The 23,850-nt window shown below is 46.8% G+C and overlaps 1 protein-coding gene across 4 annotated transcripts in view; it reads right to left on the reverse strand.

Annotated features, from left to right (window-relative positions):
• The window catches only part of LOC119953583 (E3 ubiquitin-protein ligase rnf213-alpha-like), a 198,139-nt gene that overhangs the window by 150,188 nt on the left and 24,101 nt on the right, over positions 1 to 23,850 (reverse strand). For 2 of the 4 annotated variants that reach the window (XM_038777977.1, XM_038777978.1), the window contains 3 exons: positions 21,438 to 22,424; positions 13,011 to 13,664; positions 9,312 to 9,571 (listed from right to left, as the gene is read on the reverse strand). In XM_038777977.1, the coding sequence (XP_038633905.1) occupies positions 9,312 to 9,571; positions 13,011 to 13,664; positions 21,438 to 22,424 (1,901 nt within the window). Of the gene's footprint in view, positions 1 to 9,311; positions 9,572 to 13,010; positions 13,665 to 21,437; positions 22,427 to 23,850 lie in introns of all 4 variants that reach the window. The other 2 variants (XM_038777979.1, XM_038777980.1) reach the window with 2 other exon arrangements.

A 23,850-nucleotide genomic window follows, 5' to 3' on the forward strand; every position in this document is an offset into this window, starting at 1 on the left:
CAGCAGCAACCCGGGGGGGGGGGGGGGAGGGGGGGGAGGGGGGGAGGGGGGGGGAGGGAGGGGGGGGGAGGGGGGGGGCAGCAAGGGTCGTGGGGGGACATGCACGACTGTAACGCGGGCAAGTCTGCTCGCTGCTCATGTCTGAAACTGTAGGCTGCCTTGTTGTTAAGGTTGCCTGGGGGGGGGGGGGGGGGGGGGGAGGACGGGTGCGCGCGAGAGGGCGGGCGAGGGAGGGACATTTGCCTAGAGGGATTGTGTTGTAAATAATTTAAAAATTAGTAGGGGTAAATGTTTGTATGGAAAAACTCTTTCAATAAAAATTATTTTAAAAAAAAAAAAAAATCTGTAGAGTAGTATCCAAATCATTAACGACTATTGGTTCTTTGTTCAGGTTGTCTTCCTGATCATATGGGTAGTTTATTCAATACATGGCCGTCTTTTTCCGATACAAAATTCGCGGGTGTTTTACTTGCTGTTTTTATGAATGAATATCAAGATGGCTAGGGAAAAGACTTTCTTTAACGGATAGATTTGGCAGACTGCTTATCTTCGCGTTGTTGTCCCATGATATGTGCTTATTAGTTTTTTTGTTGGTTGGATGTTAAGAGGTTAATTTACCCACTTTCCTTATGCATGGTTCATATATTTCCCTCCTCTTCAGTTGTATTATGAAAATGAAATTTGAGCCAATCAAGTCAGATGTAAACTTTGTCCATGAAGTGTAATGCTGAGCATTGAATGATCAATCGCATGGTCCTTAAAAGGGACAGCTGAAGGCTGCTTGCAAAACGTACAAGCAAATGCAGTGATTATTGTTAGGGCTCAATGGACGTGCGTGTTCCTCCTGCCCCGACTGAAAAGATCGCAACTGCTGTCAATCCTTAAGTGCTGCACCTAACATCCAGTGCCCTGTCCTTTAAGGTCCACGTCCAGCTCTGCTCTGCTGAGGAGCTGCTAGATCCCGCATTATATTAAGCATTATGGCACAGTTAAAATGACCAATACGCCAGCAAAGTATCTGCCCTTGTATATTTCCTGGAGTGTGGAAGGTGTGAATCTGTTACTGACACTGTGCAATGGACAATGAGTCAAGGACACTGTACCGAAAACAGGAAAGGCCTATAATCAGAAGACCTCAACTCTGATATACATTGCCACATATTATTTAGCTGAGCATAGTATTTGCCTCTGCATGGAATGTCCCTAAATGTACTTTCCTCGTGCTGGTGAGGTCAATGTATGATGAAAACATTCATGCGGAGATTCTTCTTCCTGTTTAATTTCAAATGGTAAGTGGAACTTCTCAAAAGTTGCCTAGAGAATAAAGCTGCAAGGATTCCAATATCTATCCTATATCTAATATTCCAGGTTAATGTGAGGTACATGTGAATTAACAGACAATTCGCAGGTGTTTTACTTGCTGTTTTTATGAATGGATACATCAAGTGGCTGAATGACGCTAGTCAAGCCAGCTGGAAAGCTGTTCGATTCGCAAACAGCTTTCACAACAGAATCCACTCTGCAGAATCCACAGACAATGATACCATTTGGAAGTTTTAGTTTGGGCATTAATTTCCAAAAAAGTGACTCGCATGATACATAAGATATAGCATAAAATCATGTTTTGGGGACGAAAATTTAGGGGTCGCATGATACGTGAGTATATACGGTAAGTATTGGCACAAGATCCTCGTGAGACAAAATCATACACTATCTACAGTGCAGGAGGAGGCTATTCGGCCCATCAAGTCTGCACCAACCCTCTGAAAGAGAACACAATCTAGGCCCACTCCCCCACCTTATTTCTGCAACCACATAACCCCACCTAACCTGCACATCTTTGGACACACAAGGGGCAATTTTAGCATGGCCAATCCACCTAACTTGCATATCTTTGGACTGAGGGAGGAAACCGGAGCACCCGGAGCAAACGCCTCACAGTCACCAATGGCAGGAATGGAACACGGGCCGCAGGCGTTAAGAGGCAGCGGTGCTAACCACTGTGTCACCCTGACCAGGAATAAATGACCAGGAAATCAATTTTAGAGATGTTGGTTGAGCTATCAATATTAGTCAGGACACCAGAAATCTCTTCCCTTCATGTAGGCTGAACGTTTCATCGGAGGTACAGAACCTGTGACAGTGCAGCACGCCCCCTAAAGACTAAACTAATATATGGCCTGAATTTGAGCTCAATTCTCTATAATGAGGCTGTTTTTACTTGAATAGCACTTTTGACACAAAGCTCACCATAATTTGGAAAAACAAGATTGCCGAATTGAAGTTGGTCCACCATATAGACCGAGGGGCTCAGAAATGTAAAACTGAGGGAAGTAAGTTCCACCAGCTATGTGAGGATGTCATTACATCAGAAATTCACACAGGTGATTTTAATTGTGATCACAAATATATAAATTTTAAATGGCAAATGGTCACAAAAGTGTAACAAAGTCTGTTTTGAGTATATAAATAGATGTGCATATTGCAAAATAATTTAAAATAACAGAAGCTGGATTCTTCGAAAATGGGGCTATGTCCCCACGCAGGCGTAAAAACGCTGGCGTTTTATGCCAGGCTTTCCTTAAAAACATTAAGAGGTATTCAGCTACCTGCAGGGGACTGGCAGGGCCCCGGGGTTCTTCTCACAGCTTTAGCTGCGGATACGGGCCCCCGCAACTCCGGTTCAGAGTCCTCGCATGTGCACGGCGGTTGCCTCCAGCGGCCAAGCCGAACGTGATGGCGGACTCAGCTGGCAGACCTGGACCAACAAACAAGGTCCCAACAATCTGACCCGCTCCATCTAACCTGCCCGATCAACGCCCTGGCTGCCCATAAGGTGTCCGTCCCCCCCCCCCCCCAGGGCGGCCGCAGACTGAGTCGCTGGGTGGGCCGCTGGCAATGGCCCCCCAGCCGCGTAAATCGTGCACGAGCCGTTCTCCGGAGAATCGCGGGAGCGGCACCAGGCCTGATTCGGGCGTAAAAGTGGATTCTCCGCCCCCACACCAAACGCAATTGCGGCACGGGGCTGCGGAGAATCCAGCCCCAGATATTTAGGAGGTTAAAAAAAAAAGCTCTCGGGACTTCCGGTTGCGGCTATGACTAGCTAAGTCGCACGTTTGGCGGCTCCTGCTACAAAGGTGTTTTCGAGCCGACTGGAGGGCCCCAACGACGCTGGAAGGACAAATCCCGGTGGGGGAAGGCTCCCTGAGGAGAACCAGACCAACTTTATGGTCGGTACCCGGAGTGGGGTGGCAAAAAAAGCAACAGCAGCTCCCCAAAAAAAGCGGGGGAAGAAGACCAAAATGGCGGCCGGTGGCGCACCCGAGGAATGGAGGAAATGGGCGGAGGAGCAGCAGGCCGCTCTCCTGCGCTTCTTTACGGAGCTGAAAGTGGAGCTCCTGGAGTCAATGAATGCGACGACCACCAGGCTGATGGGAGCCCAGGCGACCCAAGAGGCGTCGATTCGGGAGCTGCAGCAGGAGATGACTGCGAGGGAGGAGGAGGCCACGGTCCTCGTGGGAAAGGTAGAGGTGCACGAGGCACTCCACCTGAAATGGCAGAGCCGTTTTGAGGAGCTGGATACCCGAATGAGGCGGAAGAACCTGAGGATCTTGGGCCTGGCAGAAGGCCTGGAGGGGTCAGACCTCCCGGGATACGTAGCAGAAATGCTGAGCTCCTTGATGGGGGCAGGGGCCGCCCCTTCGCCCCTGGAGCTGGAAGAGGCCTACAGGGTCATGGCTAGGAAGCCAAGAGCAAATGAGCCCCCGAGGGCGGTGCTGGTGCGGTTCCAGCGACTCAGCGATCGTGAGAGAGTGCTGGAGTGGGCCAAGAGGGAAAGGAGCAGCAAGTGGGAGAACTCGACGGTGAGGGTGTACCAGGACTGGAGTGCGGAGGTGGCAAAGCGGCGGGCCCGGTACAACCGGACGAAGGCGGTGCTACATGCAAAACGGATCAGGTTCGGAATGCTGCAGCCAGCGCGCTTGTGGGTCACCTACAAGAACCAACACCACTATTTTGAGTCCCCAGAGGAGGCGTGGGCCTTTGTACAGGAAGAGAAACTGGACTCGAATTAGACCTAGGGGATACTTGGCGGCCGTAGCCGCTCGGGTACTTTCAACTGAACAAGCGGTTCTTTTTCGGCTGGGTCGGTACTGGGCAATCCTTATTGGAACGGTTTCCCTTTTTTTTTTCTCCTTTCTTTGTTTGGATCTTGAACTCTTGCTTTGGTTTTTCTTCTGATGTTTTTCCCCCCTTTGCCAACTTCCCTTAGTTATTGTTATTGGGGTTATTCATGGTTATTTATGGTTATTTATATTGTTTGGTAGAGGGCGACTGTTAAGTACATTGTTATTTGTTATCTATCTGTTATTCATAATGTTAAGTTGGGGAGGCGGGACGGGGGGGAGAGCAGATCGGGGATATGGGCTCCTAGGGGGTTTTTTTTACAGGCATGGATGGGGACGGGGGTGGAACTGAAGATGGCGGGGTGGGGTGTGGCAGGGCGAAAGCGCGGGCTTTCCTCTGTTTTCCCGCGCGCGGGGCAGAGGAGGGGGGAGGGGAGGAGCGCGGGGCGTGGCTAGCAATGGCGACCTTTCCCGCGTTGGAGCGGGGCCAGGGAGGAGTGGCAAGGGGGGGGGGGGGGGGGGGGGGGGGGCCCCCCCCCCCCGAGCCGGGAGGAGTCGGAGTGTGGCAGGAGCAGCCGGGTCAGCGTGAACCAGCTGACTTACGGGAGTACGATGGAGGGTACATCGCGGCTAGGAGGGGTCCTAGCCTGGGAGGGGGGGGGGGGGGGGGGTGTTAGGGAGGGACACCGGGTTGCTGCTGGAAAGACCAGGAACGGGAAGTGGAGGACTGGAGGGGTGGGGGGAGGGGGCCATCGTCATGGGGAGCGGGTCAGAAGGGGAGGGTCGACCCGGGGCAAGCAGGGAACAGGACATGGCTTATCGGCAGGGGAAGGGGGCGGGTCGTCCCGCGACCCGGCTGATCACTTGGAACGTGAGGGGGCTGAATGGGCCGGTCAAGAGATCAAGGGTATTCTCACACCTGAAGGGACTGAAGGCTGATGTAGCAATGTTACAGGAGACCCATTTGAAGGTAGCGGACCAGGTTCGCCTGAGAAGGGGGTGGGTGGGACAGGTGTTCCACTCTGGATTGGACGCAAAGAACCGGGGGGTGGCGATTCTGGTGGGAAAGAGGGTGTCGTTCGTGGCGGAGGAGGTGGTGGCGGATAAGGAGGGTAGGTATGTGATGGTGAAGGGTAAGCTGCAGGGGGAGAAAGTGGTGATGGTCAACGTATATGCCCCGAACTGGGATGACGCGGGTTTTATGAGGCGCCTATTGGGCCTCATTCCGGGACTGGAGGCAGGGGGCTTGATCATGGGGGGGGACTTTAACACAGTGCTGGACCCCGGGCTAGACAGATCGAGCTCAAGGACCAATAGGAGGCCGGCAGCGGCAGAAGTGCTGAGGGGGTACATGGAGCAGATGGGAGGAGTAGACCCATGGAGGTTTGGTAGGCCGAGGGCGAGGGAATATTCCTTTTTCTCCCACGTCCATAGAGTGTACTCCAGAATCGATTTCTTCGTGTTGAGCAGGGGGCTGATCCCGAGGGTACGGGAAGCTGAGTACTCGGCCATTGCGATCTCTGATCATGCACCACATTGGGTGGATGTGGAAATGGGGGAGGCGCGGGACCAGCGCCCGCTGTGGCGGCTGGATGTGGGGCTGTTAGCGGACGACGAGGTGTGTAAAAGGGTCCGGAAGAGCATTGAGAGCTATCTGGACTTGAATGACACGGGTGAGGTGCAGGTGGGGATGGTCTGGGAGGCCCTGAAGGCAGTGATCAGGGGAGAGCTGATCTCCATAAGGGCACACAGAGAAAGAAAGGAGAGGCAGGAGAGGGAGAGGCTGGTGGGGGAGCTATTGGAAGTGGATAGGAGATATGCGGAGGCACCAGAGGAGGGGCTGCTGGGAGAACGGCGCAGCCTGCAGGCCAAGTTCGACCTGCTGACCACCAGGAAGGCAGAGACGCAGTGGAGAAGGGCGCAGGGCGCGGTCTATGAGTATGGGGAAAAGGCGAGCAGGATGCTGGCACACCAGCTTCGCAAACGAGATGCGGCTAGGGAGATTGGGGGAGTGAAGGAGAGGGGCGGGAAGGTAGTGCAGAAGGGGCAAGAAGTGAACGGGGTCTTCAGGGATTTTTACAAGGAGTTGTATCGGTCTGAGCCGCCGACGAGGAGAGGGGGAATGGAGGACTTCCTAAACAAATTGAGGTTCCCAAGGGTCCAGGAGGGGCTGGTAGAAGGGCTGGGGGCGCCAATAGGGCTAGAGGAGCTAGTCAAGGGAATAGGTCAGATGCAGGCGGGGAAGGCGCCGGGGCCAGATGGGTTCCCGGTGGAATTCTATAAGAAAAATGTGGACTTGGTGGGACCGGTACTGGTACGAGCCTTTAATGAGGCGCGAGAGGGGGGGGTTCTGCCCCCGACAATGTCGCAGGCTCTGATCTCCCTGATATTGAAGCGGGATAAAGACCCCGTGCAGTGCGGGTCCTACAGGCCTATCTCGCTTCTGAACGTGGATGCCAAGTTGCTGGCAAAGATCCTGGCAGCTAGAATAGAGGATTGTGTGCCAGGGGTAATCCATGAGGACCAGACGGGGTTCGTGAAGGGGCGGCAGCTCAACACGAACGTGCGGAGATTGCTGAATGTAATTATGATGCCGGCAGTGGAGGGGGAGGCTGAGATAGTGGTAGTGCTGGACGCGGAGAAGGCATTCGATAGGGTGGAGTGGGAGTACCTGTGGGAGACGTTGGAACGGTTTGGGTTTGGGGAAGGGTTTATTAAGTGGGTGAAGTTGCTCTACTCGGCCCCGACGGCGAGTGTAGTGACAAACGGGAGGAGTTCGGAGTATTTCGGGCTCCACCGAGGGACCAGGCAGGGATGTCCCCTATCCCCCTTACTTTTCGCACTGGCGATTGAACCGTTGGCGATGGCACTGAGGGGTTCAGGGGGGTGGAGAGGACTGACTAGGGGAGGGGAGGAACATCGGGTATCGCTGTATGCGGATGATCTACTGCTGTACGTGGCAGACCCAGAAGGGGGAATGCCGGAGATAATGGAACTATTAGCAGAGTTTGGGGACTTTTCGGGGTACAAACTAAATTTGGGCAAAAGCGAGGTTTTGTGATACACCCGGGGGACCAGGGAGAGGGTATTGGGAGACTCCCCTTCAAGCGAGCAGGAAAGAGCTTTAGGTACTTAGGGGTGCAGGTGGCAAGGAACTGGGGGACCCTCCACAAGTTGAACTTTTCCAGGCTGGTGGAACAGATGGAGGAGGAATTTAAGAGGTGGGACATGGTACCGCTGTCGCTGGCGGGGAGGGTGCAGTCAATCAAAATGACGGTCCTCCCAAGGTTCTTGTTTTTATTTCAGTGCTTGCCCATCTTCCTCCCTAGGGCCTTCTTCAAAAAGGTGACGAGTAGCATCATGTGCTACGTGTGGGCGCACGGCACCCCAAGGGTGAGGAGGGTCTTTTTGGAGCGGAGTAGGGACAGTGGAGGGCTGGCACTACCCAATCTCTCGGGGTATTACTGGGCGGCAAATGTGTCAATGGTGCGCAAGTGGATGATGGAAGGGGAGGGGGCAGCTTGGAAACGAATGGAGAGGGCGTCCTGTGGCAACACAAGCCTGGGGGCCCTAGTAACGGCACCATGGCCGCTCCCCCCCACGAGGTACACCACGAGCCCGGTGGTGGCGGCCACCCTCAAGATATGGGGGCAGTGGAGGCGACACAGGGGGGAAATGGGAGGTCTGTTGGCGGCGCCAATAAGAGGGAACCATAGATTCATCCCGGGGAACATCGACGGGGGATTTCAGAGCTGGTACAGGGTGGGCATACGGCAGCTGAAGGACCTGTTTATAGAGGGGAGGTTTGCGAGCCTGGGAGGGCTGGAGGAGAAGTTTGAGCTCCCCCCGGGAAACATGTTCAGATATTTACAAGTGAAGGCATTTGCTAGGCGGCAGGTGGAGGGGTTCCCCCTGCTCCCCAGTAGGGGGGCGAGTGATAGGGTGCTCTCGGGGGTCTGGGTCGGAGGGGGGAAGATATCAGACATCTACAAGATAATGCAGGAGGCGGAAGAAGCATCAGGGGAGGAGCTGAAAGCCAAGTGGGAAGGGGAGCTGGGAGAGCAGATAGAAGACGGGACATGGGCGGATGCACTGGAGAAGGTCAATTCTTCCTCCTCGTGTGCGAGGCTGAGCCTCATTCAATTTAAGGTGCTGCATAGAGCTCACATGACGGGGACAAGGATGAGCCGGTTCTTTGGGGGTGAGGACAGGTGTGTCAGATGTCTGGGAAGCCCAACGAACCATGTGCATATGTTCTGGGCATGTCCGGTGCTGGAAGGGTTCTGGAAGGGGGTGGCAAGGACGGTGTCGAAGGTGGTGGGGTCCAGGGTCAAACCAGGATGGGGGCTTGCGATCTTTGGGGTCGGGGTAGAACCGGGGGTACAGGAGGCTAGGGAGGCCGGAATACTGGCCTTTGCGTCCCTAGTGGCTCGACGAAGGATACTAATTCAATGGAAGGACGCGAGGTCTCCAAGCGTTGAAACTTGGATTAACGATATGGCTAGCTATATTCAGCTAGAAAGGATCAAATTTGCCCTGAGAGGGTCGGTACAGGGATTCTCCAGGCGGTGGCAACCTTTCCTTGACTTTTTAGATCAGAGATAGGCGTTCGGGGTCGTGGCAGCAATGGTCGTGGGGGCACATGCACGACTGTAACGCGGGCAAGTCTGCTCGCTGCTCATGTCTGAAACTGTAGGCTGCCTTGTTTGTTAAGTTGTTGCTTGGGGGGGGGTGGGGGGGAGGAATGGTGCGCGCGAGAGGGCGGGCGAGGGAGGGATATTTGCCTAGAGGGATTGTGTTGTAAATAATTTAAAAATTAGTAGGGGTAAATGTCTGTATGGAAAAACTCTTTCAATAAAAATTATTTTAAAAAAAAAAAAGCTCTCCATTCAAATAAAAGATATGGCATTTATTGTTACGGTTTATAATTGCAATTTTGGTGAGCTTCCCGTGCTAACAGATATTTTGAGGGAAAATTCTCCTTTTAAGTAATAAAAAAGTCAATGCAAATTGAAATTTAGCACATCGTCAAGATGTACAAGATACTGACGCAAAGTGCAATGCCAAGATATATTAGAAATTAAATAATCTAAAGTTAGTTAACAATTGATGTTTGTTTCATAAACAAACTGACATTTTTCTATAAAATAAACAGTTCGCTACCCCTGAAGTTAGCTCATTTCTCACCTTTGGATAGATGGCTTGTTACTTGAATCTTTTTTCTTCTTCTTTTTGCCCTTTCTATTCGAGCTCCCAGATTCAGTGCCTTTCTCGTCATTTTTGTCATTCGTTGCTGTAGTAGACAATTCTGTACTGTTTTTCCACTTCATCGGTTCCAATGAGCTATCTATCAATTTTTCCTGCCCAGCTTCGGGATCAGGCTCAAGTCCTTTCTTTTCATTCTGTTGAACCTGATTCGCTTTATCGTAAGTTCCTGAAAGTTTATCCTGGAGGCCACCAAAAAAAAAAACAATCTGAATGCACCTGCCATCTGAGGTCTTGACGCTTTATTTATTTCCTCTAGGTTTAGAGTCAATAGCCACCACTGCAAGTAATCTCGTGATCTCTAATGTTTTGTGGGTTTTTCCCCCAGTGTCAGCCATCGCTCAGTTGGTGTCAATAAAAAAAGACCAAACTCTATGTGAACAACCAATTCTTTCATAGACATCGTTTTTCTTTTTTTTAAAATAAATTTTAGAGTACGCAATTGATTTTTTCCCCAATTAAGGGGCAATTTAGCGTGGCCAATCCACCTTCCCTGCACATCTTTGGGTTGTGGGGGTGAGACCCATGCAGATGTGGGGAGAATGGGAAAACTCCACACAGACAGTGACTCAGGGCCAGGATCGAACCCGGGTCCTCAGTGCCTTGAGACAGCAGTGTTAGCCACTGCGCCACTCCCTCAACATCCTTTTTTTTAAAAATAATTTTTATTGAAATTTTTTGAAAAATATATAATCAACAAAACAATACAATAATAACAATAAACACCCCCCCCCCCGGCATCCGTAACAACGCATATAACAAACCCCCCATCCCCCCAACCCCAATAAACAGAATAAATTAACAATAAGCTAATTAACTTAAACACTATCCCCCTAAACCCCCCTCCCTCCTTTTCTCCCCTCCCTTTCTCCCCCCCTCCCTCCCCTTTCTCCCCCCCCTCCCCCCCCCCTCCCTCCCCTTTCTCCTCCCTCCCCTTTCTCCTCCCTCCCCTTTCTCCCCCCTCCCTCCCTCCCCTTTCTCCCCCCTTCCCTCCCCCCCCTGTCTCCCCCCTTTCTCTCTCCCCCCTTCCTTTCTCCCCCCTCCCCTTTCTCTCCCCCCCCCCTTTCTCTCCCCCCCCCCCTTTCTCTCCCCCCCACCCCCCTCCCCTTTCTAGGGATGCAAAGGCCAAGACATCGGCCTCTTTCGCCTCCTGCACTCCTGGCTCCACCCCAACCCCAAATATCGCGAGTCCCCAATCTGGCTTGACCCTGGATCCCACCACCCTCGACACCGTCCCCGCCACCCCCTTCCAGAACTCCTCCAGTGCCGGGCATGCCCAGAACATATGGACATGGTTCGCTGGACTCCCCGAACACTTGACACACCTGTCTTCGCCCCCAAAGAACCTACTCATCCTAGATCTGAACATGTGGGCCCGGTCTCCCTCAACATCCTTAATATAAACTGGGTCATTGCTTTCCTCACAAGGAACCAAACTGCATTTTCTAATGTAGCAGTTAGTAACTTCATTCCAAGCTCAAGTGGCTAAGTGTGTGTGATACATCCATCACATTATGTATAGTTTTACATATCTTTGAAATACAGATTCCTCAGAGGAAACTGAAACGAAACAGCGTGCATGAATTGTTATCTGTCTGTCAGGCTTCTAATTGCTATTGCGTTCCTCCTTCCTTCCTTCCTTCCTTCCCCCCCCCCCCCCCCCAGTCCTTCAAGATATTTTCTTTTCAGAATTCGAGAAACTGGAGAATGGTAAATGCCTTGCTTCTGCACTAGTTTTCCAATGCTTCATTCCTTCAAATTTTCCTGATAACCACTTGTTGTCACACACTCATGACGCTAACAAATAGGTTTCACAGAATTTACAGTGGAGAGGAAGGCCATTCGGCCCATCGAGTCTGCACCGGCTCTTGGAAAGAGCACCCTACCCAAGGTCAACACCTCCACCCTATCCCCATAACCCAGTAATCCCACCCAACATTAAGGGCAATTTAGCATGGCCAATCCACCTAACCTGCACATCTTTGGACTGTGGGAGGAAACCAGACCACCCGGAGAAAACCCACGCACACACGAGGAGGATGTGCAGACTCCGCACAGACAGTGACCCAAGCCGGAATCGAACATGGGACCCTGGAGCTGTAAAGCAATTGTGCTATCCACAATGCTACCGTGCTGCCCTTTGGCAAGTTGACCACTAAACGCAAATTGAATTGGAAGGTGAAAGTTTCAGGTTCGAAGCTGACAAATGTCATTAAAGTGAGATTTCTGCGCGTCCCAATTATATACAAGTGGGATTTGCAACTAATTAATTTTCAATAAACAAACTTTTCACACTTAAAATAATTTATTTATTTATTTATTTATTTATTAAATTTAGATTACCCAATTATTTTTCCAATTAAGGGGCAATTTAGCGTGGCCAATCCACCTACTCTGCACATTTTTGGGTTGTAGGGGCGAAACCCACGCAGACACGGGGCGAATGTGCAAACTCCACACGGACAGTGACCCAGAGCCGGGATCGAACCTGGGACCTCGGCGCCGTGAGGCGGTTGTGCTAACCACTAGGCCACCGTGCTGCCCTCACACTTAGAAGTAATGATGGGGGGGGGGGAATGGGACTTTAGAAGTGTTTGTGATAAATAGCAATTGCAATAAAGTAAATCGACAATAAATAGGACCAGATATAGAAATGGGACTACTGTACATATCAAAAGCGAAAAAAGTTAAACGTTCATAGGTAATTCTAGAGTTTTAAAAAATTAATTATAAGTGTTGGCTAGTCGATCTCATCTTTCTGCAGAATGTTCAATGTGCTCAACTGAGCTGAGTTTTGCTGGGCCAAGATCCTAGAACTCCCCTCCAACGACATTGTTTGGGGGTGGGAGGTTGTCTCTGAACATGTACACCAGTTCACGGTGGTGGCAAATCAGAACCTTCGAGGGCAACTAGGGACTGACAAATAAATGGCAATGCTGGGCAATGCCCATATCCCAAAAATTACCATGGTGAAATCCTGGAACAAAAGACATTTCAAAAAATTCTTCTTCGGAGCTCTGAATCTTACCGACTCAAAAAATTAACTGCGTTTCCCTCTCCACTGGTGCTACCAGACCCGTTGAGTTTTTTCAACATTTTCTGTTTTTGTAACAAATATCCCATGCTTTTCTCTTTATTTATAATGTCTTTACAAATTAATTGAAACTAATACAGGACAAAATAATTAGGGGCTGTTCAAGGTTCACAAAAAGCACCAGAGGCAATCAAAAGATCATGACGCATTAGCAGTCAAGGCAGAAATTATGGATATGAAAAAAGCTTTTTAAAACTCATGCAGAATTATCTTTCTTTAGAAGAACAAATCGCTTATTGTCACAAGTGGGCTTCAAATGAAGTTACTGTGTAAAGCCCCTAGTCGCCACATTCCGGCGCCTGTTTGGGAAGGCTGGAACAGGAATTGAACCGTGCTGCTGGCCTGCCTGGGTCTGCTTTCAAAGCCAGCGATTTAGCCCTTTGCTAAACCAGCCAACATTTGTTCGGGTATGTCAAGTTTCATTAGAGTTTCAAGCTACTTTTATTGATTAAAATATCATTCAATTATTTTTAAATCTAAAATAGTCATAAAAAATGTATTTCTTTATAATATAGTAAAATTGTAACCTTGGTGCATCGAACGTCCTTTTCTTTCTTCGAGTCATATTGCTTACTAACATTTTCTGCAACAGAACTATTCAGGTCACTGTCAGTTGTGTACCGTTGCTCACTGTCGGTATTCACAACTGCTGCTCCAGATTCACCTGAACCATCCTCTCTTCCAAGTTCAATGTCCTCTTTACCAGTGCTCAGTTTCTCAGTGGTTAAAATCCCATCACCCATTACGTAGGGCGATTTGTTGTCCCTGTTTGGGTGAGGTAGGCCAGTTCCAGTAGCAGTCTGGACTGCACTATCCTTGTTCTCAGTAGTTACAATGGCACCTTCGGATGCTGTAGAGCCTGGATAAACCGGATCTTTCACTCGATTAGAATTATCTGGAGTTTCCTCCGTACTTGTTGAGTTGGGAGGATGTCCATCATCTATTGCACCCTGCAGATCAGCAATATCACTCGCAGCGTTTAGGTCGTTGGTCAAATCATTGCTGGCAGAGTCACCACTAGTTTCAATACCAACTTTATTGAGTTGGTCAGTTACATTGTCAATTTTAATTTGTTGTTCAATGTCCTTGTGTTCACTTTCACTCAAGTGCTCAGGTTGAAGAGCAGAAGAGATCTCTTTATCAGCTGCACTCAATTTCTTCAATCTCTTTTTTCTTTTTTTCTATATAGAAAAATACACAATATCAGAATCAGGCTCCAGTGTAGGAAAACAACGAATACCAATATCAAATTGACTCAACTACAAGACACAGGAATTTACTCATTTAAAAATTCCATCCCTCTTCTATCGCATAGCTACAAAGTGTCAAATTTCCTCAACTAATTTGTTGAGGTTATAACATTTCAAGGAAGGAAAACATTTTTAAAAATATATTTACTTTAAAAAAGCGACAAACTCCTGTTTAGTGCTGAGATGTTACCAACATAAAAGGGATATATAAAATCTGATGATAAATTTGGTTCAACCCTTCATGGCATTTTTGAAATCTTTAATAAGAAACGGCATGAACTAAAATATTTAAATCTTGGGAATTAGCCAGACTACGCCATTTTACAGAAGAAACTTCAACCTGGCCCATCATCACTGGGCCAAAATCCCAGAACTCGCTATCTAACTGCACTGTGGGAATTTCATGACCACATAATAACAATAATCTTTATTGTCACAAGTAGGCTTACATTAACACTGCAATGAGGTTAAGAGAAAAAACCCTAGTCACCACATTCCAGCACCTGTTCGGGTACACCGAGGGAAAATTCAGAATGTCTAATTCATCTGACAAACACGTCTTTCGGGACTTGTGGGAGGGAATTGGTGCCCGGAAGAAACCCTCACGAACACAAGGAGAACGTGCAGACTCTGCACAGACAGTGACCCAAGCCAGGAATCGAACCTGGGACCCTGACACTGTGAAGAAATAGTGCTAAGCACTGTGCTATTATGCGAGATTGACTACAAGAGCTCAAACCACCACCTATTCAACTTCAACTAGGGATGAGCAACAAATGGTAATCTTGGCAATGATGCCCACATCCCAAAGATTACAAAAAATCATGCTCTAGGGAAATCCTGGAACAGATAACATTAGAACAATGATATTGGTTTGACCACCTGCAACGTTATATTTGTTTTTTTTTTAAAAAGTATGTGGTCTTCAAACAAAGTCCATAAAATCCAGATAAGTATGTAAAAGGGAAGAGGGTAGCTAACGTGAATGTTGATCCCTTGGAGCATAAGACTGAGGAGTTAATAAGTGGGGAACACAGAAAGGTGGCAACACTAAATCAATATTTTGCCTAATTTTTCACAGTGGAGGATACTAGTACCACCCCAATAGCAACAGGTAATGTATAAGTAATAGAAAGGGAGGAACGTCAATAGGGAAAAAGTACTCAACAAACTATTGGGATTGAAGGCAGACAAGTCCCCGGGGCCTGATGGCCTACATCCTGGGATCTTAAAGGAAATGGCAGTGGAGAGAATGGATCCATATATAATATAATATTCAAAAATTCGCTGGATGCAGGAAAGGTTCCAGTGGATTGGGAAAATACTAATATTGAAAAAGAGAGGGAGGCAGAAAGCAGGAAACTATAGGCAAGTTAGTTTAACATCTGTCATTGGGAAATTGTTAGAATCCATTATTAAGGAAGTAATAACTGGACATTTAGAAAGTCAAAACACAATCCAACAGAGTCAGCGTGGTTTAATAAAGGGTAAACCGTGTTTGACTGATTTGCTAAAGTTCTTCGAAGATGCAACAAGACACGTGAATAGTGGGCACTCTGGAGATGTAGTATATCTGCACTTCCAGAAGACATCTGTTAAGATGCCGCACAAAATTGCCACAGATTTCGGTCCTCGGGCCCCAACTATTTACAATATATATTACATAGAACATAGAACAGTACAGCACAGTACAGGCCCTTCGGCCCACAATATTGTACCGACTATTTATCCCAATCTCAGATCAACCTAACCTACACTTAAATGTCCCTAATGACTCTGACTCCATCACCTCTGCTGGCAGTGCATTCCACGCACCCACCACTCTCTGTGTAAAGAACCTACCTCTGACATCTCCCTTATACCTTCCTCCAATTACCTTAAAATTATGTGCCCTCGTGACAATCATTTCCACCCTGGGGAAAAGTCTCTGGCTATCCACTCTATCATGCCTCTCATCACCTTGCACACCTCTATCAAATTACCTCTCTTCCTTATTCACTCCAGTGAGAAAAGCCCTAGCTCCCTCAACCTTTCTTCACAAGACATGCCCTCCAGTCCAGGCAGCATCCTGGTAAATCTCCTCTGTGCCCTCTCCAAAGCATCCACATCCTTCCTATAACGAGGTGACCAAAACTGGACACAATATTCCAAGTGTGGTCTAACTAAGGTTTTATAAAGCTGCAGCAAAACCTCGTGGGTTTTAAATTCAATCCTCCTATTAATGAAAGCCAACACACCACACGCCTTCTTAACAACCCTATCAACCTGGGTAGCAACTTTGAGGGATCTATGTACATGGACCCCAAGATCCCTCTGTTCCTCCACACTTCCAAGAATCCTGGCTTCAACTCTATTAATGGCTTGGATGTCGGGATAGAAGGAATTATCGCCAAATTTGTAAATTGCATTAAAATAGACGGAAAAGTAAGTTGCAAAGAGGAAATAAGAAATTTACAAATGGATATCATAGAATCATAGACAAGCTATAGTACATACGGAGATCATTCGGCCCATCTTGTCCATGTCAGCCCTAGGACACCCAGGTGCCCTTTCTAATCCCACCTTCGTGCACCAGGTCCACATCCCTGGAGCTTAGAGCACTTAAGGTGCACATCCAGGTGCCTATTAAGAATTTCGGGTCTCAGCCTCCACCACCAACTCAGGCAGTGAATTCCAGACACCCTCTACCCTCTGCATTAAATTATTTTTCCTCATGTCTCCTCTACACCTTCTGCCACTTATCTTGAATCCGTGTCCCCTAGTTCTAGAATTCTCCGCCGGGGAAACAATATTATTCTGTCCACCCTATTTCTTCTCCTGATAATTTTGTACACCTCAATTAAGTCACCCCTCTCCCTTCTTTGTTCCATGAAAAATAACCCCAACCTAGCCAATCTCTCCTCATAGCTACAATTTTATAGCCCTGGCAACATTCTTGTAAACCTCCTCTGCACTCTCTCCAGAGCAATTACGTCTTTCCTGAAATGTGGCGACTAGAACTGCACACAATATTCCAGTTGTGGTCTCACCAGCATTTTATGCAATTCTTTTTTTCCCCTTTTTTTTTTAAAAACAGAATTTAGAGTACGCAATTATGTTTTACCAATTAAGGGGCATTTAGCATGGCCAAGTCACGTAGCCTTCACATCTTTGCGTTCTGGGGGGTGAGATCCACACAGACACGGGGAGAATGTGCAAACTCCACAAGGACAGTAACCCAGACCGGGATAAAACCTGGGTCCTCAGCAACACGAGGAAGCAGTGCTAACCACTGTGCCGCTCCTGTTTTATGCAATTCAAGCATTACATCCTTACATTTATATTCTATACCTCTGTCAATGAAGGGGAGCATTCCATATGCTTTCTTAATAACCTTCTCTACTTGAACTGCTGCCTGTGTACCTGCACTCCAAGATCTCTCACTTCATCTACCCCGCTTAGTATATTCCCATTTATTCTGTACTCCCTACAACCCTTTCACCCCCTAAACATACAACCTCATACTTGTGTTAAATACCATCTGCCACTTTATCACCCACTCCACCAATCCATCTATATCATTTCGAAGGTTATAGCTATCCTCTACAATGTCCACCACTCAGCTCATCTTTGTGTCATTTGCAAATTTCCCAATCATGTTCCCTATGTTCACATCCAAATCGTTAATATATAACACAAATAATAAGGTCCCAACAAAGCCCTGTGGAATACCGCTTGAAACAACTTTCCAATTGCAAGGGAAGCCATCTGCCATTACCCTTTTGTTTCCTGACGCTAAACCAACATTTTATCTAGCTTGTCACATTGCCTTGTATCACATAGGCTTTCACTTTCTTGACAAATCTGCCATGTGGGACTTTGTCAAACGTCTTGCTAAAATCCATGTAAACCATAACCACTGTACTACTTTCATCAACCCTTCTTGTCACTTCCTCAAAGAATTCAATCAGATTTGTGAGGCACGACCTTCCTTTAACAAATCCATGCTGACTATTCCTGACTAGTCCATGCCTTTCTATGTGACAGTTAATCCTATCTCTCAGGATTGATTCTACTAATTTGCCCACCACTGACTCAAGACTAACTGGCCTATAATTGTTCGTCATTTCCTTCAATCCCTTTTTAAACAATGAAACCACGTTGGCATTTCTCCAGTCCTCCCGTAGCTCCCTGTGTAACGCGAGGATTGGAAAATCATTCTCAGAGCATCTGCTATCTCCTCCCTGACCTCCTTCAATAGCCTCAGAAACAATCCATCCGGCCCTGGTGACTTATCAACTTCCAAGTATTTCAATCCTTCGATTACGTCCTCTCTCTTTATGATTATCCTATCAAGTATCTCACAATGTTCCTCCTGGACTACTATATCAGCATCATCCATTTCCTTTGTAAACACAGAGACAAAATATTGATTTAAAATCCTTCCCACAGCCTCTGCATCTACACAAGTTCCCCTCTTCATCTCTGACAGGTCCCACTTTTTCCTCAACTAACCTTTTATCATTAATATATTGGTAAAACATCTTTGTTTTGGTTTTTTTTTTAAATCTCTCTTCATGCCCTCTCTTTGATTTCCTTATTTCCTGTTTGACTTTGTCCCTGCACTTCCTATATTCATCCAAGCTATCTGCAGTGCTTAGTTCTTTACGCCTATCGTACACTTTCTTTTTCTGTTTGATCTGGTTTTCCACAGATTTATCCCCTCGCAGTGTTTGCCAGTCCACCTCAGACAAGTCTCTTCGCATTTCTACAAAATTTGCTTTCCCCAGTTCAAAATTTTTACACCTGCTTTATCGCTGTCCTTTTCCATGGTAATACTGAATCCTTTTTTATATAAATTTAGAGTATCCAATTAATTTTTTCCAACTAAGGAGCAATCCACTTATCCACCTACCCTACGCATCTTTGGGTTGTGGGAGTGAGACTCATGCACACTTGGGGAGAATGTGCAAACTCCACACACACAGTGACCCAGGGCCGGGATCGAACCCAGGTCCTTGACGCCGTGAGGGAGCAATGCTAACCACTGCAGCACCGTGCCGCCCGGTAATACTGAATCTAACTGAATTGTGCTCATTATCCCCGAAATGGCCACTTCACCCACTTGCCATTCTTCGTTCCCCAAGACTAGGTCTGGAATTGCATTTCCTCTGGTTGGGTTTGTCACTAATTGGGTGAAATTCTTTTTCTGGAGATACTGCATGAATTTTTCTCTCTCAATTGTCGGAAAAATGGATGTCAACTTATCTAAATGGAGAGAAACATCAGAGTGCTTCAGTGCAGAGGGACCTGGGTGTCCTTGTGCATGAATCGCATAAAACTAGTATGTAGGTACAGCAGGTAATAAAGGAAGGCTAATTAAATTTTAGCATTTATAGCTGTTTAAAAGTATTGCTGAAACTGTACAAAGCATTGGTGAGACCGCACCTGGAGCACTCTACAGTTTTGACCCTCTTAATTGAGTAGGGATATAGTTGCATTAGAGGCAGTTCAGAGGAGGTTCACTAGATTGATTCCAGAGATGAGGGGTTTGTCTTATGAAGAGAGATTGAGCAGTTTAGGTCGATACTTTCCCCAGTTTAGAAGAATGAATGGACATCTATTTGAGCTATACAAGATGATAAATGGTATTGACAAAGTAGAGGTAGAACGATGCTTCCTCCAGTGGGGCAATCTAGAACAAGAGATTCTAGTTTTAGGATAAAGGGTAGCATATTTAAAACAGATGAGAAGAAATTACTTCTAGAACATAGAACAGTACAGCACAGAACAGGCCCTTCGGCCCTCGATGTTGTGCCGAACAATGATCACCCTACTTAAACCCACGTAACCCGTATACCCGTAACCCAACAATCCCCCCATTAACCTTGCACTACGGGCAATTTAGCATGGCCAATCCACCTAACCCGCACATCTTTGGACTGTGGGAGGAAACCGGAGCACCCGGAGGAAACCCACGCACACACGGGGAGGACGTGCAGACTCCACACAGACAGTGACCCAGCCGGGAATCGAACCTGGGACCCTGGAGCTGTGAAGCATTGATGCTAACCACCATGCTACCGTGAGGCCCCAATTTTTTCTCTCACAAGGTCATGAATCTGGGGAATTTGCTACCTCAGAATGTAGTGGATGCCGGGACATTCAGTAAATTGGAGAAGATTGACAGATTTTCAAAAAATAATGGGTTGAAGGGGAAATGAGCAGGAAAGTGGAGTTGAGGCCAAGAGGAGATCAGCCATGATCATATAGAGCAGCAGAACGGGATTGTGGGGCTGAATTGCCTAATCCTGCTTCTAATTCTTAAGTTCTTAAATGGTTTTTTCATTCTTTAGTTCTGCTAAAAAGTTACACCTGAAATTGGAACTTATTCTGTATTTTCCACAGATGAATGATCGGCTGTGTATTTCAAGCATTTTCTATTTACCTTTCAGATTTCTAGCATTTGTTTCTTGGTTATTTTTGAATGTTTTGAGATAAACTAAGTTATAGATTGTACGGTTACAGAAAAACAAGATGTCAATAAATAATTCATCATAGACAAAGGTGCTCTATTTTTGCCATGGTTGAAAAATAAGCAGGTCAAGTGACCCAGTTAGCTCCAGTATTGCTATCTGGATAGTCAAGTTTTTCAGCCACACCAAATAGATAGGTAGACCCACTAGCCAACTATTTACCAGTAACAAAACATGTGCGGAATCATCAGCCTTATATCCAATTGGCTTTGCGTTCAGTAAATACCTCAAAATACCATAGGATGCAGAAAGCATTCCAGTCAATATAGTTTTTAGAATTTTTATCCCATCCTTAAAGTTACACAATCTGCAGAGTGGACAGGACAATCCCTTAATCCATCTCATTGCTAGCTCCTAAAACCAATTCAACTTCAATTGGTCTTCACAAGAGAGACATACAAGATCCAAGCTGACAAGCAATGGCATCGCACCTCATCTTGGGCTCAATCTGATGCTTGATCGTAAGGATGAGAAGCAATGCATTCCAGTCAACATAAATAAGCAACTGCATGGTCTGTGAGTTAAATGAAAGCATTTAGAATATTTCAGGTGACAGCATCATGGATCATGTACAACAGACCATTCAGCCCAGAGTTCATTCCAGCTCTCTGGAGAATTGTCACTGACCTGAAACATTAACCTTCACAGAGCTGCTGATTACTTCCAGCATTATGTTGCAGCTAATTCCAGTGATTTAAGGGACCCCTAACTCAAACAGGCTCAAGTAGTAAAAACTGTGTGTTATTCCATATAGCAAAGCCTATAGTATTCAGGTAATGAAAGGGCAGCATTTGTCAGTGATGCATCATCGATTAAATATGCTGCCAATAGTCACTACTCAATCTACTCTTCTGTCTTTAATGGTTCGACAGATTAGTTTTAAATTAATAAAAGAAAAAAAGGCTCTTCTAGGCCCTCACGTGAATGAGATTAGGGGAGATGTCAGAGCCAGAATCTGCGGATTGTGCTCTTGGAAATTCGAGGGGAGAGGATTTTAAAAGTTTGAAAAAGCATTCTTAGAATTGCCCTGCTCCACTAACTATCTCACCAACAGAAAAGAACACATCAAACAGAATTTCAACATTTGTTCTGGTATGAAAGTTCAATTTGACACTTTCAGGTTATTCCTATTTGTCTGAAACAGCATTTTTCTTTAAAGGCAGTTTGTTTCATAAATAAAAATTGTAACCTTAATGAGTGGAATGTCCTTTTGTTTCATCTCACATTGCTCATCAGTTTTTTCTTCACTAGAACTATTCAAGTCGCTGACGGCCGCATAGAGTTGCTCGCTGTCGGCCGTATAGAGCCGTTCAGTGTCGGCAGTATAGAGTTGCTCAGTGTCGGCAGTATAGAGTTGCTCAGTGTCGGCCGTATAGAGCTGTTCAGTGTCGGCAGTATAGAGTTGCTCAGTGTCGGCAGTATAGAGCTGTTCAGTGTCGGCAGTATAGAGTTGCTCAGTGTCGGCAGTATAGAGCTGTTCAGTGTCGGCAGTATAGAGTTGCTCACTGTCGGCCGTATGGAGCTCCTCACTGTCGGCTGTATAGAGTTGCTCAGTGTCGGTAGTATAGAGTTGCTCAGTGTCGGCCGTATAGAGCTCCTCACTGTCGGCTGTACAGAGCTGCTCATTGTCGGCCGTATAGAGCTGCTCACTATCAGCATTAACAGCTGCTACTCCAGAATGATCTTCTCTCCCAGTCTCAATGTCCTCTGTCCCAGTGCTCAGTTTCTCAGTGGTTAAAATCCCATCACCCATTACGTAGGATGATTTGTTGTCCCTGTTTGGGTGAGGTAGGCCAGTTCCAGTAGCAGTCTGGACTGCACTATCCTTGTTCTCAGTAGTTACAATGCCACATTCGGATGCTGCAAAGCCTGGATGTACCGCATCTTTCACTCGATTATAATTATCTGAAGTTTCCTCCATACTTGTCGAGTTGAGAGGATGTCCATCATCAATATCACTCGCAGAGTTTTGGTCATTGGTCAAATCATTGCTGGCAGAGTAACCACTAGTTTCATGGCCAACTTTATTGAGTTGCATTGTTACATTGTCAATTTTAATATGCTGTTCAGCTTTAATGTCCTTGTGTTCACTTTCACTCAAGTGATCAGGTTGAAGAGCAGAGTCAATCTCTTTTTCAGCTGCATTCAATTTCTTCAATCTCCTTCTTCTTTTTTTCTGTATAAAAGATATCAGAATCAGGCCATGTAAAGGCTAACAATGAACACCAATATCAATCTACTCAATTACAGGTCCTTTACTCATTTTAAAACTCCATCCCTCTTCTATCACATAGCTACAAAACTTTAAATTTCCCCGAACAAAATATAGTTAACTCCTTTGACAAAAAGCTTTGACAAAGAGTCATCGGACTCGAAACATTAGCTCGTTTCTCTCCCTACAGATGCTGCCAGACTTGCTGAGATTTGCCAGCATTTTCCTTTTCGTTTCAGATTACAGCATCCGCAGCAATTTGCTTTTATATAGTTAACTCCGCCGCTCACGGGAATTCTCACGAGCGAGCTACAAAATCATGAATAGCGTGCTTGCACATGTGCAGAGTCAGCGAGAGTTTAACATTCGAAATCGGGGATGAGCGAGGCCACGAATCGAGATTATATCTACAATTACATTCGTGTGGGCAAACAAATTTGTGATGAGAGGAAGTCGCAAACAATGAGAGTTAACTGTAATGTCAATGAGAATATTTCATGGAAGTAAAATATTTCGAAACTTATTCACTTTTAAAAAGGGAGTAACTCCTTTTCAGTGCAGCAACATTACCAACATAAAAAGGGACATTTAAAATTTGTGCTAAGAACCCCAATGATTTCAAATGCTAATTTATCCCAAATCCCGGAACGGAAACTTTCTATTTAGAACGCCAGTTAGTCAATGTTCATTTGCAATTTGGTATACGGTGAGAAAAATCAGTGAGAATAGGTCCAGTCTTGTTGCGTCACTCAAGGGAGAAGGCCAGTTGCCTGTTGGCAGGCAGGTGCCCCCGGGAGGGGGCTGGATCCATAATGTAAACAAGTAGGTTGTTTGAGTAAAGGGACACAGGATGCCCCACCACTCCCTGACTAATCCCCCCCCCCTCACCCCACCCGCCCTACCCCACCCCGCCACTTACTAGAGGACCTCAGCGCTGCGAGTTGCTCTATTGCCAAATATTCCATTTGAGCAGCAAACTTGTTTCCACCCCTCCTCAGGTTAATGAGACCATTGAATCTTTGTACCGCGATCTTTATAGATCGGAGCCTCCTGCGGATGGGTCGGTCATGTCTGACTTTCTGACGGCCTACCCATCCCAAGAGTTGAGCTGGATACGAGGCAGCGAGTTGGAATCCCGGTAACACCCTGATGAAATTTTTTAATATATGGTGTTGATGCAATCTGGCAACACCGCTGGTCTGGATGGCATTCCGATTGAATTCTAGAAGAAGTTCTCAGAGCAGCTTGTGCCTTTAATTTTAGACATGTTCAATGACTCCCCATCCAGTGGTCATTGCCCCTAACCCTCACTCAAGCCTCTATTTCCCTGCTTCTTAAGAAGGACAAAGACCAAATGCAGTGTGGTCCATACAATCCTACTTCGCTTCTG

This window comes from Scyliorhinus canicula, chromosome 18 (genome assembly GCF_902713615.1).
Source record: "Scyliorhinus canicula chromosome 18, sScyCan1.1, whole genome shotgun sequence".
Classification (NCBI taxonomy): domain Eukaryota; kingdom Metazoa; phylum Chordata; class Chondrichthyes; order Carcharhiniformes; family Scyliorhinidae; genus Scyliorhinus; species Scyliorhinus canicula.